The sequence below is a fragment of the Mesitornis unicolor genome, unplaced genomic scaffold, assembly GCF_000695765.1.
Source record: "Mesitornis unicolor isolate BGI_N332 unplaced genomic scaffold, ASM69576v1 scaffold2348, whole genome shotgun sequence".
Taxonomy (NCBI): Eukaryota; Metazoa; Chordata; class Aves; order Mesitornithiformes; family Mesitornithidae; genus Mesitornis; species Mesitornis unicolor.
In genome coordinates, this window is record NW_010199584.1 from 1,223 (window position 1) to 13,993 (window position 12,771).

General features: G+C 43.5%; 1 protein-coding gene across 1 annotated transcript; it reads left to right on the forward strand.

The window, feature by feature from the left end:
• The first annotated feature begins 1,975 nt into the window (after nucleotides 1-1,975).
• On the forward strand, nucleotides 1,976-2,959 carry LOC104544570 (inositol 1,4,5-trisphosphate receptor-interacting protein-like 1). The gene has a single exon (XM_010189480.1). The coding sequence runs from the start codon at nucleotides 1,976-1,978 to the stop codon at nucleotides 2,957-2,959; it is 984 nt and encodes a 327-aa protein (XP_010187782.1).
• The last annotated feature ends 9,812 nt before the right edge of the window (nucleotides 2,960-12,771 follow it).

Genomic DNA, 12,771 nt, shown 5'->3' on the forward strand with positions numbered 1-12,771 from the left:
TGCAATGTTTCAAGAGAAAGTGTTTTTAACACCTGTGCAGCTGTCTGTGACTGGAAAACATAAGCATTCTTTATGCAAGGAAAGACAAGCAGAAATATTTTATGGTGCTTTTAAGTGTTTAGAGGAAAAATTTTGCTTGCTTTTGTCTTCTTCCACTGAGAAATCATAAAAGGTTCTGATGCTACAGAAAACACAGAACATGAGATTACCTAAAATTATCTTTTTAACTTCCTAAAGTTGCTAAGTTCTAATTATATTATTGAACTTGTTGCTTTTAAGATAGTGTAATACAAAAATATCACATGTATAAGAACTTGTCTACAATAAACTGTTCTCTCTGTTCTCACCTAACCTGAACCCTGGAAGTGGCTTCATCCCTTCCCCCAGAATAGTCCTGAAACAGTTGTTTCACACCATCTTTAACAGAATGGCAAGTACCACAGCTGACAACACTGCTCCCTTAGCTTGACAGTTAGTTTCTAAAATTAACCTTTTATATTTAGTTACTTAATCTTCCTACAGTCCAATTATGAAGGCATTTCTTACTGAGCACAGTATTAACTTATAAATATTAATGAAATCATAAGCCCTGTCTATTGAGCATGGTATTGACCTGGTATTCACCTGATTATCATTTAAATCTATATAAAGAAAATTAAAATTCTCAATTACATGACGAAATCCTGAAAAAGAGCCTACATTTCTTTTACAAATAGTAGAACATAAGAACAAAAAAATAAGTAATATTGCATTATATTAGGAAAAATTTTTTTACCAAAAGGGTCGTCATGCAGTGGAACAGGCTGCCCAGAGCAGTGGCAGAATGACCATCCCCAGAGGTGTTTAAACGATGTGCAACGGCTGTGCGTAGGAACATGGTTTAGCGGTGGACTTAGCAGTGTAAAGTCTACAGTTGAACTCAATGATCTTAAAGGTCATTTCCAACCTAAATGATTCCATGATTCTACCTTCCTCCCACTTGGGACCTCAGATCCCCACCACCTTCCCAAGAGAGACATCTCTTTTTGCCTCCAGAAGGCTTTGGACAAGAGGTGCATCAGAAGCATAGTGCAGCACATGCTGAACTGACAGAAAAAAACACCTGGCCCAGAAAACCTTGCACCTCTCTATGTAATCAGGGACATCCACCTACAGCCCCCATTTTCATTTCAGTTATAATTTTGGCAGGTGTCTCCCATTTTGTCAAGCTCGCTCCTGCTGTTTAGGATTGTATGTGGTGTGATGCCCAGGACCCACTGAGCCAGGCAGTGGAGACAAAGGGTGGGGCTTGCTGGCTCGGTCATATGGCTCTGGTGGCTGTGACATCACAGGGGCAGGTCACAAGGGGAGCTGTTCCAAGGGACATCACCAGGCAGCCACACTACAGTTTGACTTGGATGACTGGTGAGTGCAGCATGCAGGGGGAAGGCTGGGCTGGATGGGGGACGGGGCAGATGGCCAGGGGGTTTCTAACCCAGAGCAAGGGCCAAGCCCCTCAGGGCAGGGCACTGTACAGCCCTTGCAGCTGGGGGCAGAGGTGCTCAAGGCTCCTAGGGGTGGCAGGGGCCCAGAGAAGCTTTGGGGAGGTGCCACCGCGGCTCCAGGAGACACTGTTATGTGGCAGGGATGGGGCCTCAGGAGACTCTACTTGGGTGTCCCTTGCCCTTTCACAGGGCACAGCCCAGCCAGGGGCTGGCCATCACAGCAGCTTGGGCAGGATGGGCCCCACACTGTCTCCAGCCAGGGCCTGCGGCCCCTTCAAGCCTGTTGACACCAGTGCTCAGACGTTTTCCTGGGATAGCCTGTGGCTCCCATCCATGCAGTGCTCACAAACCCTGCTCTTGCTCCCTCTCACCTCCCTCACCCCCTCCTCAGCCAACCCGAGCTCCAGGCAGCTCCTGTCCCCCTCCCCCAGCCCTGTGCTCCCTCCCACCCTGCCCTGCTCAGCCCCCTTTTCTCCTACCTCTTCCAGGCTATGGCTGTGGCAATCCCCCTCGTCCTGGCTGTGCTGGCCATCAAGTATGCGCTGAAGCATGATCTGCAGACAGATGCAGTCACAGCCCAGCGGATGCAGAAGCGTGAGGAGTATCTGCATCAGCAGATGACTCGGCTGCTGCGGGAGGTTGAAGAGATCGAACAGAAAGGCAAGCTTCTTTCTGTGTTGACGTGGTGGCCATTTTGGATCTTTGCAGCAGTCCCGGTCCTGTTTGCTCTGTTCTTCACACTGTCCCGCGAAACGAAGCACGCCTTTGACACCTACAGTGAGCAGGACAGCTCCAGCAGAAAGGACGATGAGAATGAGGAGGAAGACCTCAATAGTTCCTACAGTGATGTCAAGTCTTTGGCTGCCTCCACCCCATCGTCAATGGAGGGCCTGCCCGGCATGTGCAAGGTGCTGAAGGAGGTGGTGGGTGACATCCTTCGTGTCTGCCAGCTGCTCTCCAAGAATGATTTCATGCCACAGATACAGCCGGCCTTTGGGATGGACAGCACCTATGAAGACTGGAGAGTCCATGATAACAGCATCACCTACCGCCTGCTCGTGTTGCTGCAGCCACCCCCTGGGCACTCTTTCAGCCTGGAGCTGGACTCCACAGGGCAGCTGCCAGAGAGGCCCTCCAGCATCCATGTGGTGCTGGAGTGCATGTGCTCGAGGGAGCAGCAGCTGGGGGACAGTTTCTGCTTTCTCCATAAACTCGATGACAAGGTGCCGGCGGATCAGAGGTCCTACTTCCTACGCACCCTCTGCACATGCTTCTGCTTAGATCTGGAGAAAACGGCCCACTGGGTCCAACAGTTGGTGGGATCTGCCTGGCAGTTTTTGCCTCACTCACACCACTGCCAGCTAACGGTGCTGCCCTCCTCCCAGTCCTGCAGGTTCCAGCTGACCAGCACCTCCTGGATGAACACCTACACTGAGATGGTTTTTGCAGTACAGCAGGACAGCTCGGGCTCTTAGCTGAGACTTGAGTAGGCAGAGACTAGCTTTACCAGCAGCACACCGTGGCTGCAGATCTGTGCTGTGGTTGAAATGCCACTTCTCAGACTCACGGCGAGGCACGCCCAGTGGGACAACTGGCACCTCAGAGCTCTGCAGCTCTGCACCCATACCCAGGTGGTCACAGACTTCTCCACCCAGGCCTCTGACCATGAGGTCCTACTTTCCTCTCACACTGGTGGGGCCCGAGGAACAATTTCAGGCACTGGGACAGAGAATCTGCTCATCCCAAAGACTGCCTGGGGAGCCTGTGCCACAGATCTGAGCAAACTAGGCATGGAGATGGCACCACTCCAGAGGAGCTTGGGGAATCTCTGCTGGTCCAGCTGAAGATGCTGTTGCAACTGAGGTTCCTGTTACCACCTGTAGCAGGATGGGACCACCTGTCCTGTCGGAAAGAGCTGATCCCTTCTGCAACCTTTATGCATGCAAAGATTACAATAAATTAGCTTGTTTTAACCAACCCTCTGTCTGTGAGTGTCTGTGCAACATTTTGTTGGGGAACATGGGTAGGCAGCAGGTTGCTACCCACTCAGATGCACAAGCACTCGGGCAGGATTTTGAGGTAAGTAAGTAGTGCCAAAACAGTGCTTCTGCAATCCCTTCTTCCTTTATTTTCCAGTTTTCTGCTCTGCATTCATTTTAAGGGGAAGACACCTCTGTGTGTGTATGTCGGATGGGAGAGAACGAGGTCAAGGGAACCAGACCTTTCTCAGTAGGGACCACTGACAGAACAAGAATCAATGGGCACAAATGAAAAAAACATGAAATTCTGTCTGAACACAAGAAAGCAAGTCCTGCCTCTGAGAGTGCTCTAACACTCAACAAAGGCTGCCCAGGGAGGCTGTGAAGTCTCCAACCTTTGAAAGCGATTCAGACACGGTCCTGGGCAGCCTGCTCTAGGTGGCAGTGCTTGGCAGGGGGGTTGCACCAGATGAATTTGGGGCAAACAAAACCCATGGAGCCTGACAGCATTGCCACAGGGTGACCCCTAGAGAGGTGGACATCATGGTCTCAAAATGGTGAGCCCTCTGCACAGGGAACAAGCACAGCTAGAGCAGAGGCCCTCCTATGGAAAGGCTCCATCCCACCACAGGGATAGACACCATCAACCCCGCATCACTCTCATGAAGCCACTACGAGCACCGCCATGTCTACAAGCACAAAGGCCAGTACCAAGGGAGCAGATTCCTCTCACAGGACGACAGAGCAGGAGTAAACCATTCACAGGCCATGACACTTTCTCTCACATGTGTACACTTTTAAGTTCTTTGGGTGGCCTGCCCATGGTCACAGGCAGATAGAGCAAAGTGCATGGAAGATAACTTCCTGACACAAGTTGGTGAGCCAGCCAACCAGGGAAGGCATTCCACTGAACCTGTTGTTTGCAAATAAAGACTTGGGGGTGATGCAATAGCTAGAGGCCATCATGTGCACAGCAACCATGAAATGATAGAGCTTTCAATTCTTGGAGAATCAAGGAGGGGGCTCAGCACAACTGCCACCTTGGACCTCTGGATGGCAGATTTTGGCCTGTTTAGGGGCCTGGTTGACAGTGTCCCTTGGGATGTGGTCCTGAAGGGCAAAGGGGTCCAAGAAGGCTGGACACTCCTCAAGAAAGAAATATTATAGGCACAGGAGCAGGCCATTCCCAAAAGATGAGCCAGCAGGGAAGAAGACTGGCCTGTCTGAACAGAGAGCTTTGTCTGGAGCTCAGGAAAAACAGGGGAGTTCATGAACTTTGGAAGAAGGGGCAGGCAACTCACTCAGGTGGACTACAAAGATGTCATGAGGCTATGCAGGGAGAAAATTAGAACAGCAAAAGCCCAGCTAGAACTTAATATGGCTACTACCGTAAAAGATAATAAAAATGTTTATATATATACATAAGCAACAAAAGCGGAGCTACAGAGAACCTCCATGCTTTATTGGATCTGGGGGAATTACAGTGACAAAGGATGAGGAAAAGGCTGGGTACTCAATGTCTTCTTTGCCTCAGTCTTTAACACTAAGACCAGTTGTTTTCCAGGTACTCAGCCCCCCGAGCTGGAAGACAGGAATGGGAGTGGAATGAAGCCCCCATAATCCAAGGGGAAATGGTTAGTGACCTGCTACACCACTTAGATACACACAAGTCTATGGGGTCAGATGGGACCCACCCAAGGGTACTGAGGGAGCTGGCAGAAGTGTTCACCAAGCCACTTCAATCATTTATCAGCAGTCTTGGCTAAACAGGGGGGTCCCAGTTGACTGGAAGTTACCAAATGTGACATCCAGGGCTCAATTTTGGGGCCAGTTCTGTTTAATATCTTTATCAATGATTTGGACAAAGGCATAGAGTGTACCTTCAGTAGTTTGCAGATGACACCAAGTGGGGCAGGAGTGTCTTCTCGACATCCTCGAGTGTAGGATGACTCTACAGAGGGACCTGGACAGGCTGGATCGATGGACCAAGGTCAATTGTATGAGATATAACAAGGCCAAGTGCTGGGTCCTACCCTTGGGTCACAACAACCCCATGCAATGCTACAGGCTTCGGGATGAGTGGTTGGAAAGCTGCCTGGCAGAAAAAGACCTGGGGGTGCTGGTTGACAGCTGGTTGAATATGAGGCAGCAGTGTGCACAAGTGGCCAAGAAGGCCAACAGCATCCTGGCTTGTATCAGAAATGTTGTGACCAGCAGGACTTGGGAAGTGGTCATTCCCCTGTACTCAGCACTGGTGAGACCATACCTTAAATACCATGTTCATTTTTGGGCCCTCACAAGAAGAAAGACATTGATGTGCTGGAGCATGTCCAGAGAAAAGCAACAAAGGAGGACAAGTCTTATGAGGAGGGGCTGAGGGAATGGGAGTTGTTTAGCCCGGAGAAAAGGAGGCACAGGGGAGACCTTATGGCTCTCTGCAACTACCTGAAAGGAGGTTGTAGTGAGGTGGGTGTCAGCCTCTTTTCCCAAGTAACAAGTGATACGACCAGAGGAAATTACCTCAAGTTGCAGCAGGGGAGGTTTAGATTGGATATTAGGAAAAATTTCTTCACCAAAGGGGTTATCAAGCACTGGAGCAGGCTGCCCAAGGAAGTGGCAGAGTCACCATCCTTGGAGGCATTTAAAAGATGTGTAGATATGGTGCTTAGGAGCATGGTTTAGTGGTGGAGTTGGCAGTGTTAGGTTTACGGCTCGACTCGATCTTAAGAGTCTTTTCCAACCTAAGTGATTCTACGATTCTGTAATTTTTATTTTTTTTTATTACATTCAAGGCAAGATACAGATCTGCTATAGCTCAGAAACAAATTCAATAAAGAGGGAACTATTCTGGAGATTAAACTTCTTTTCCATTTGGATTTACAGGTTGATTTGATATTTCCCGCTTAGCAACTACTTTGTATTTTTTTCCAAGTTAATGAGCTGGAAAAAGTTTTTAACAATTTATTAAAATAAAGTTATTCCTACATTTTCAGTTTCTTAAAGGAACATTCATATTTAAAATGTCACGTTGGATTAAATTAATGAAAGCAAAAAAACAAGCAAATATCATTATTTCTGTTAGGAAATCAAACGAACATGGACAGTAGTGAAAAAACATTTGCTTCCAAGTAGCCAAACTAACTCAATACTCAGAATAAAGATGAGATTTCTGCTTATATCAACATTATATAAACTCTTAGGCAACTGTCAATACACACTCACAGAAACCTACATCCAAATCTGGTTAAAACTAGACCTTTTCCTCCTCAAAGCAAAACAAAAAGGAATCGACCCTCTGCCCTCTGTGATTCACAAACCAAGTCTTCATTGCAAAATCTCATGGTAGTGAACCTCAGCATCCATCAGGCAGACAGACCCTGAAGGTCCCAGATTCCTTTGGACTTTACCACGCTGTAAACTGCCAAGGCATATTGTGGCATAACGAAAATCACATCCTACAATCACACCAAGGTCATGGGAACTTCTGATCGTTTAGTACTAAGGGATACCATTTTTAAGGGCTTTTAGACTTTTTTTTTTTAACAGTGGTGCCAAACAGACTGAAATAGGTCTTTCAGGAGCTTTAAAAAAAAAAAACTCATTACACTTTAATTCCCTATGAAATTACAAAAGTGCAAAAATCACCAAAAAACTTTAGCTTTTAAGAATGCATGGCTGCAGCAAAATATAGTTTTGATCAAAGCCACATAGAGATCAGAGACAAACCAAGAATACAGAAGTCTCTTCCTCTCAGACTCTACCCTAACCTAGCTCCCTACTATCACTACACAGCTTCAGAGTACCTGAGCAACAGCTACAAGGTCTGACTCACAGGACACGGGAGAAAAAGATGACACAGAAACCTTCTAATGCAGTCTGGAGTCCCTTGGTGTAAGAAGGCTTCGTAACCTCAAAGTTCTGATCAGGGACGTAATTCAGACCCAGGGAGAAACAGCTGTGGCATATTTTCAACAAGGTTCATTTTTTCTCATCCATTGAGCCATCTTTCACCTGTATTGATGCTTAAAAGCCATAAGGCTCTCAGTGCAGTGAAACAGAAGGGTCAGTCAAAGAAAGTGGCCAGCCAAGAAGCAGCCAAGAGCTCCATGGTCACTGAAGGAAATAGAAACAGTCAGCACTGCAAACAATGGAAGCACAGCTACACGAAAGTATGCAAAATAATAGCATTTTTTCCACAGCTAATTAGAAAACATCTAGCACTTTCAACAATGTTCATGTGTGTCCTTAATAAATACCCACAAAGGGACAGGAGACAAAGGAACTTCGTTGAGTGCACAGCCTGGGACAGGGAAGACCACAGTTAGGTCGTCCCCTTCATCGACAGGGCAGCTGATGGTGCCAGCTTCCTCCAGCCCAGGGAAACAGAAGGAACACAGCATCTGCAGCCAGAAAAGCTGATTTTATGGCGTTACACCGCAAGAGAGTCCCAGACAGAATTTTATCAGCAGTTAAGTTCTTGGGGCTACCGACTCACAGGCCCAGCATAAAAATATCTTCTAAAGGTACTCAGTGTGCAGTACCAACCCTCGGAAATCAACTACAGTTCCTCCCTTCACTGATAAAGTGATACACAGTCATTACTTAATTGGGCATAAAGTGTACTTATATAGGGCATCATTCATCAACAAATTGCTCCTGCTACCTGTTTGATTACTCAAAGCCACGGGAAATGTTAGAGCCTTCTCCCTCCTTCCTAGCTCTAAATCCTCATCTTTCACGGTACTATTTCATTTTGATTACATGAGGAGTTCCTACAGCCTGAAGAATTACTGATTGTATTTAAATATATACAGTTGAACAGAGGAGTACCAAATAACCAAATTAAAAAGAATATTCGTACTGCAGTAGCATGTTTGCTAGCAAATCAAATCTTATTTATAGCTTCCAGCCTTTCATTGACTATTAACAGAATTATAACCCTAATGCCACCACCTGCCAAACTAACACGGAAACCTCTCTAGTGTCCCAATATGCCAGGCCACAACACTGCATCTCTGGGATAACCAATTGTTTCTTTCCTTTGACTTCAGTAAAAAAAAAAATTAGTTTGCCTTAATGGTTTCTAAGCCTGTTCTTTTTTATTCACACACAAGCATTTTATGTCCACCATGAAGAGTGACTGATACTTCCTCTAAAAGCTTGAACGTACTACCAAAACATGCAGTACCTGTGAGAGAGAAGGACACAGGTAGAAAGTGAGTTTTCATATGGCATTTACAACAAATTTCACTTGAGACAAATTAAATATTAAACAGAAAATTAGTAACAATATTTTATATATAAATCACCTGAATAAAACAGTAATTACTTACCATGTGTGGTGTGTACAGTTTATCTTATTTTCCTTCATAAATAGCTTTTAGGCAAATCAATTTGCAGGATCACCATCTAAGTCCTGAAACTAAAAAGCCCAGCCAAAACACCAAAATTTTTGCTCTTTATGCAAAAGAAATGACCAACACAACCATTTCTTAATCCAAAATAGCACGCATTTTATCTGTCTAAACTTAGCCATGACATATCATAGAACCATTGCATGGTTCAGGTTGGTTTCTCACAGTAAAGAATATCTTCATAATATCTAATCTAAATCTGCTCTCTTCCAGTTTAAAATTGTTCCCCCTTGTTCTGTCGCTACCTGCCCTTGTAAAAAGTCCCTCCCCAGCTTTCCTCTAGGACCCCTTCAGGAACTGGAAGGCTGCAATAAGGTCCCCCGGGAGCCTTCTCTTCTCCAAGGTTGAACAGCCCCAACTCTCTCAGTCAGTCCTCGCAGCAGAGGTGCTCCAGCCCCTGGTCTTCATGGCCTTCATCTGGACTTAATGGAGAATAACTCTTAATATCTATGAGGTCCTATTCTTTAACACATACAGATCCAACTCAGTGAACAAAGGTCTTGAGAATTCAGTGAAGCTATGCCCTTGGACTGGAGATCTGCATGTAAGCCAGAGTTTAACATTTTTATTTAATACTTCTTCTGAGAGAGTAACTCACAGCTTCAACTTGACAATTGAACTAGGCATTGCAGAGGTATTTGAAGACATAAGCCTTCTCCAAAGGGATCATAGTACAAGTTAATTTTAAACTAGTTTAAAAGCTAGTTTCAGATATAAAATTAGAGCTTCAGAAAAAAGTGAAGAGGCTTAATGTATTGTATCGATACACTTACCACAAGCCTAAATCCTCCAACATATTTAAATAGATGGCATTTGAATACTTAGCTAAGTGGGAAGCACTCAAGTTATGAGCTACAGCTGTAAAAATAACAGCTGCTCTACTTATTCTTCCTTGAGGATCTAGTTAGATTAACACATATGTAACACTTATGATTTATTCATTGGTAGCTAGACTGAACTATAAAATACAGGTTAGTATAATTTCTCCTTTTAACACACTTGAGAAGTAGCAATAAGAAACCTCTCAGCTTGTATGAGGCCTTTTTTCTCATTTTAGAACAGCTAATTTATGCCCATGATTCAGTTATCACACCACTGATAGATTAGACCAGGAAAATACGGTCAACGCCACTTCGAGAACATCTTGATACAGAACTGTAAGCCCTACATACAAACTGACAAACAGTCATACAAACAGGACAGGAAGCTTTGGGCTTCTCTAAGCAAACATCCTTTAAGCTGTAAATTAAAAAAATAAATTTAAAAATTTATGAAGAACGCCTAATGCACTGAAGTGGTTACTGAGAGGGAACAAGCACAGTTCTTCCTTAATGCCCTATTGGCCCAATACAGGCAAGTCTGAAATCATTATGTGGCTTTAATAGCAGCTGGACTTACAAGACTTTGATAAGTGCTGACAGATGTTGCATTTATGTGGCATTTCTCAAAGTTTTATACTAATGCCTAGAATTGGAACCAGAGGTGATAGGCTTCTGTGGCAGAGATGAGACTGGAAAAGGCATTTTCCATGAAATAAGAACCCTTCCATACCTCAGAAAGTTGCTCTAAGGCAAGTGCAAAGGGCTTCAGTGCACAGCACGTATTGGGCTAACCAAAAAGTAATTGCATTTTTTTCCTGGGTAAATGAATGGCAAATTTTTCATGGGAAATAAAAACTGTATTAAAAAACATATTGCCCATTTTTTTCAACTATTCTTTGCCATCTTCCAGGCAACTTCATGATTCCACGCTCAAAAAAAGTTTTATCTTTTTCAGCAAAAAAACAGTCCCAAGAACAGGGAACTCATCAGCAGTGAAGGTTTTACCATTCAAGGCATTTTCTAAAGAACAAAACAAATGGTAAGCTGGTGGTGTCAGGTCTGGCGAATCTGGTGGATGTAGTAACACATCTCATCCAAGCCGCAACAATTTTTGATGAGTGACCAAACTTGTCTGTGGTCTAGCATTATAATGGAGAAACACAACACCTTTGCGATTCACCAATTCTGGATACTTCTGTTTGATGGCATCATTTAATTTAACCAGTTGATGATAGTACACATCCGAATTAATGGTTTGGTTCCTTGGAAGCAATGCAAAATACACAATAGCTTTGAAATCCCACCAGACACACAGCAGAACCTTCCTTCGGTGAATATCTGCTTTTGAAGTGCTTTGAGCTGGTTCATCATGCTTGCTCCACGATCTTTTTTATTCATCGTTGTTGTAGACGATCCATTTGACATTGCCTGTTATCATACATTTCAAAAATGCATTGTTGTCTTCACATTTCAAAAGAGAATAGCAGATGTCCACACACCTAGTGAGATGAATTTCTTGGACCTCAGGTGATACCCAAATATTGAGCTTCCTAACGCATCCAAGTTGTTTTAAATGGTTTTCAGTGCTTGATTTTGATATGTTAAGATTATCAGCAATCTCTCTTGTTGTTAAAGGCTGATTAGAGTCAATCAATGCCTTTATTTTGTTGTTACTGACTTCAATTGGCCTTCCTGAGCGTGGTGCAACTTTAACTTCAAAATCTCTGGATCAGAATTTAGCAGACCAATTCCGACACTGCCGTAGTTTTAAGGCGTCTTCACCATACACACTGTGTAACTTTTTATGAGCTTGCACAGCTTCTTTTCCTTTTTGGAAGCAATACAGCAAAATATGATGAAAATGTTCCTTTTGATTTTCCATTTTGAAATCGACACCAAATAAATAATTGTTAACCAAATCATGCACTTTCTTTTTCTGAAACAAGCTTGAACTGTCAGCTGTCAAGTTACATGATGAATTTGCGGTTTAAAATGAAGTTAGTTACATTTCAAGACATTTATGCCCATCTATTAAAAAAAAAAAGCAATCACTTTTTGGCCAACCCAATAAATTTCTCTTTCATTTAATTTCTGAAGTTCATTTGGTAAGGGAAAAAAATAATAAATCAGTACTCATTTCTAGGAGAGCTCTGAAGCATCCTGTTGTTAGGCTATGGGCAAAAGCCTTCAACAGCTTACTATCAATTTAATGTTGTTTGTTAGATTTGTCTAATAAAAACACTAACTTTCAAGTAGCAACAATTTGCACTGAGCCCAGTGCTTCCAACACTTTAATTTTATATGCATCTCCCCTAGGTATTATAACAACATTTTCCTAATTTGTATATATGAAATCTAAATTACACAAAAGCAAAACTGCAAAATCTCTATCTATTCTGCTCATACTCTACATTTGATCTACAACTATCAAGCATTTTCTAAATTTTACCCATAAATATCCCTATGAAAGAACTGGAATCAATGCAGTAAAATACTGTATATCTAGCATGTCCAGTCAAGAGGCAAATGATGAAAGCAAGAGGAAAAATGATAAACCGAGGCTACAATTAAATAAATGTTCTACAGCACGTTTATCCACAAAAGATTACTATACAATATAAAAGGACTGCGAAAAGGCAACAAAAAAGCATTTTCCAATTTAATATAAGACTCTGATAATGCCTACAGATAGATTTATAAATATTGTTAAAAAGATAGTTAGCCCTGAGTGGAACTATTTTGGCTTTTTTGGCATGAAAACAAATGTACAGATCCACAAAGGACTGCTTTTTTTGTTGACGTCTTCACCTGCCTGACCTCTGACAACTCTGTCAGACATTTCAGTGCCAAGGCAAGGCAACGAGTGCACCAAATAAGCAGGCCTAAGGGACTCTGCAAGCTAGACATGGCTAGAGTTTTCCCCACAGAATAAAGAGTGGACATTCTTCCTCCTACCAGCATAAATGGCAAACACTTCCTTTAATCCTGTGCAAAACCAAGAAAAGCTGAAGGTGCACATCACTTCTCTAAACAAAAAAAATGTACAGGTGCAGAGGCACACAGTATATATAGA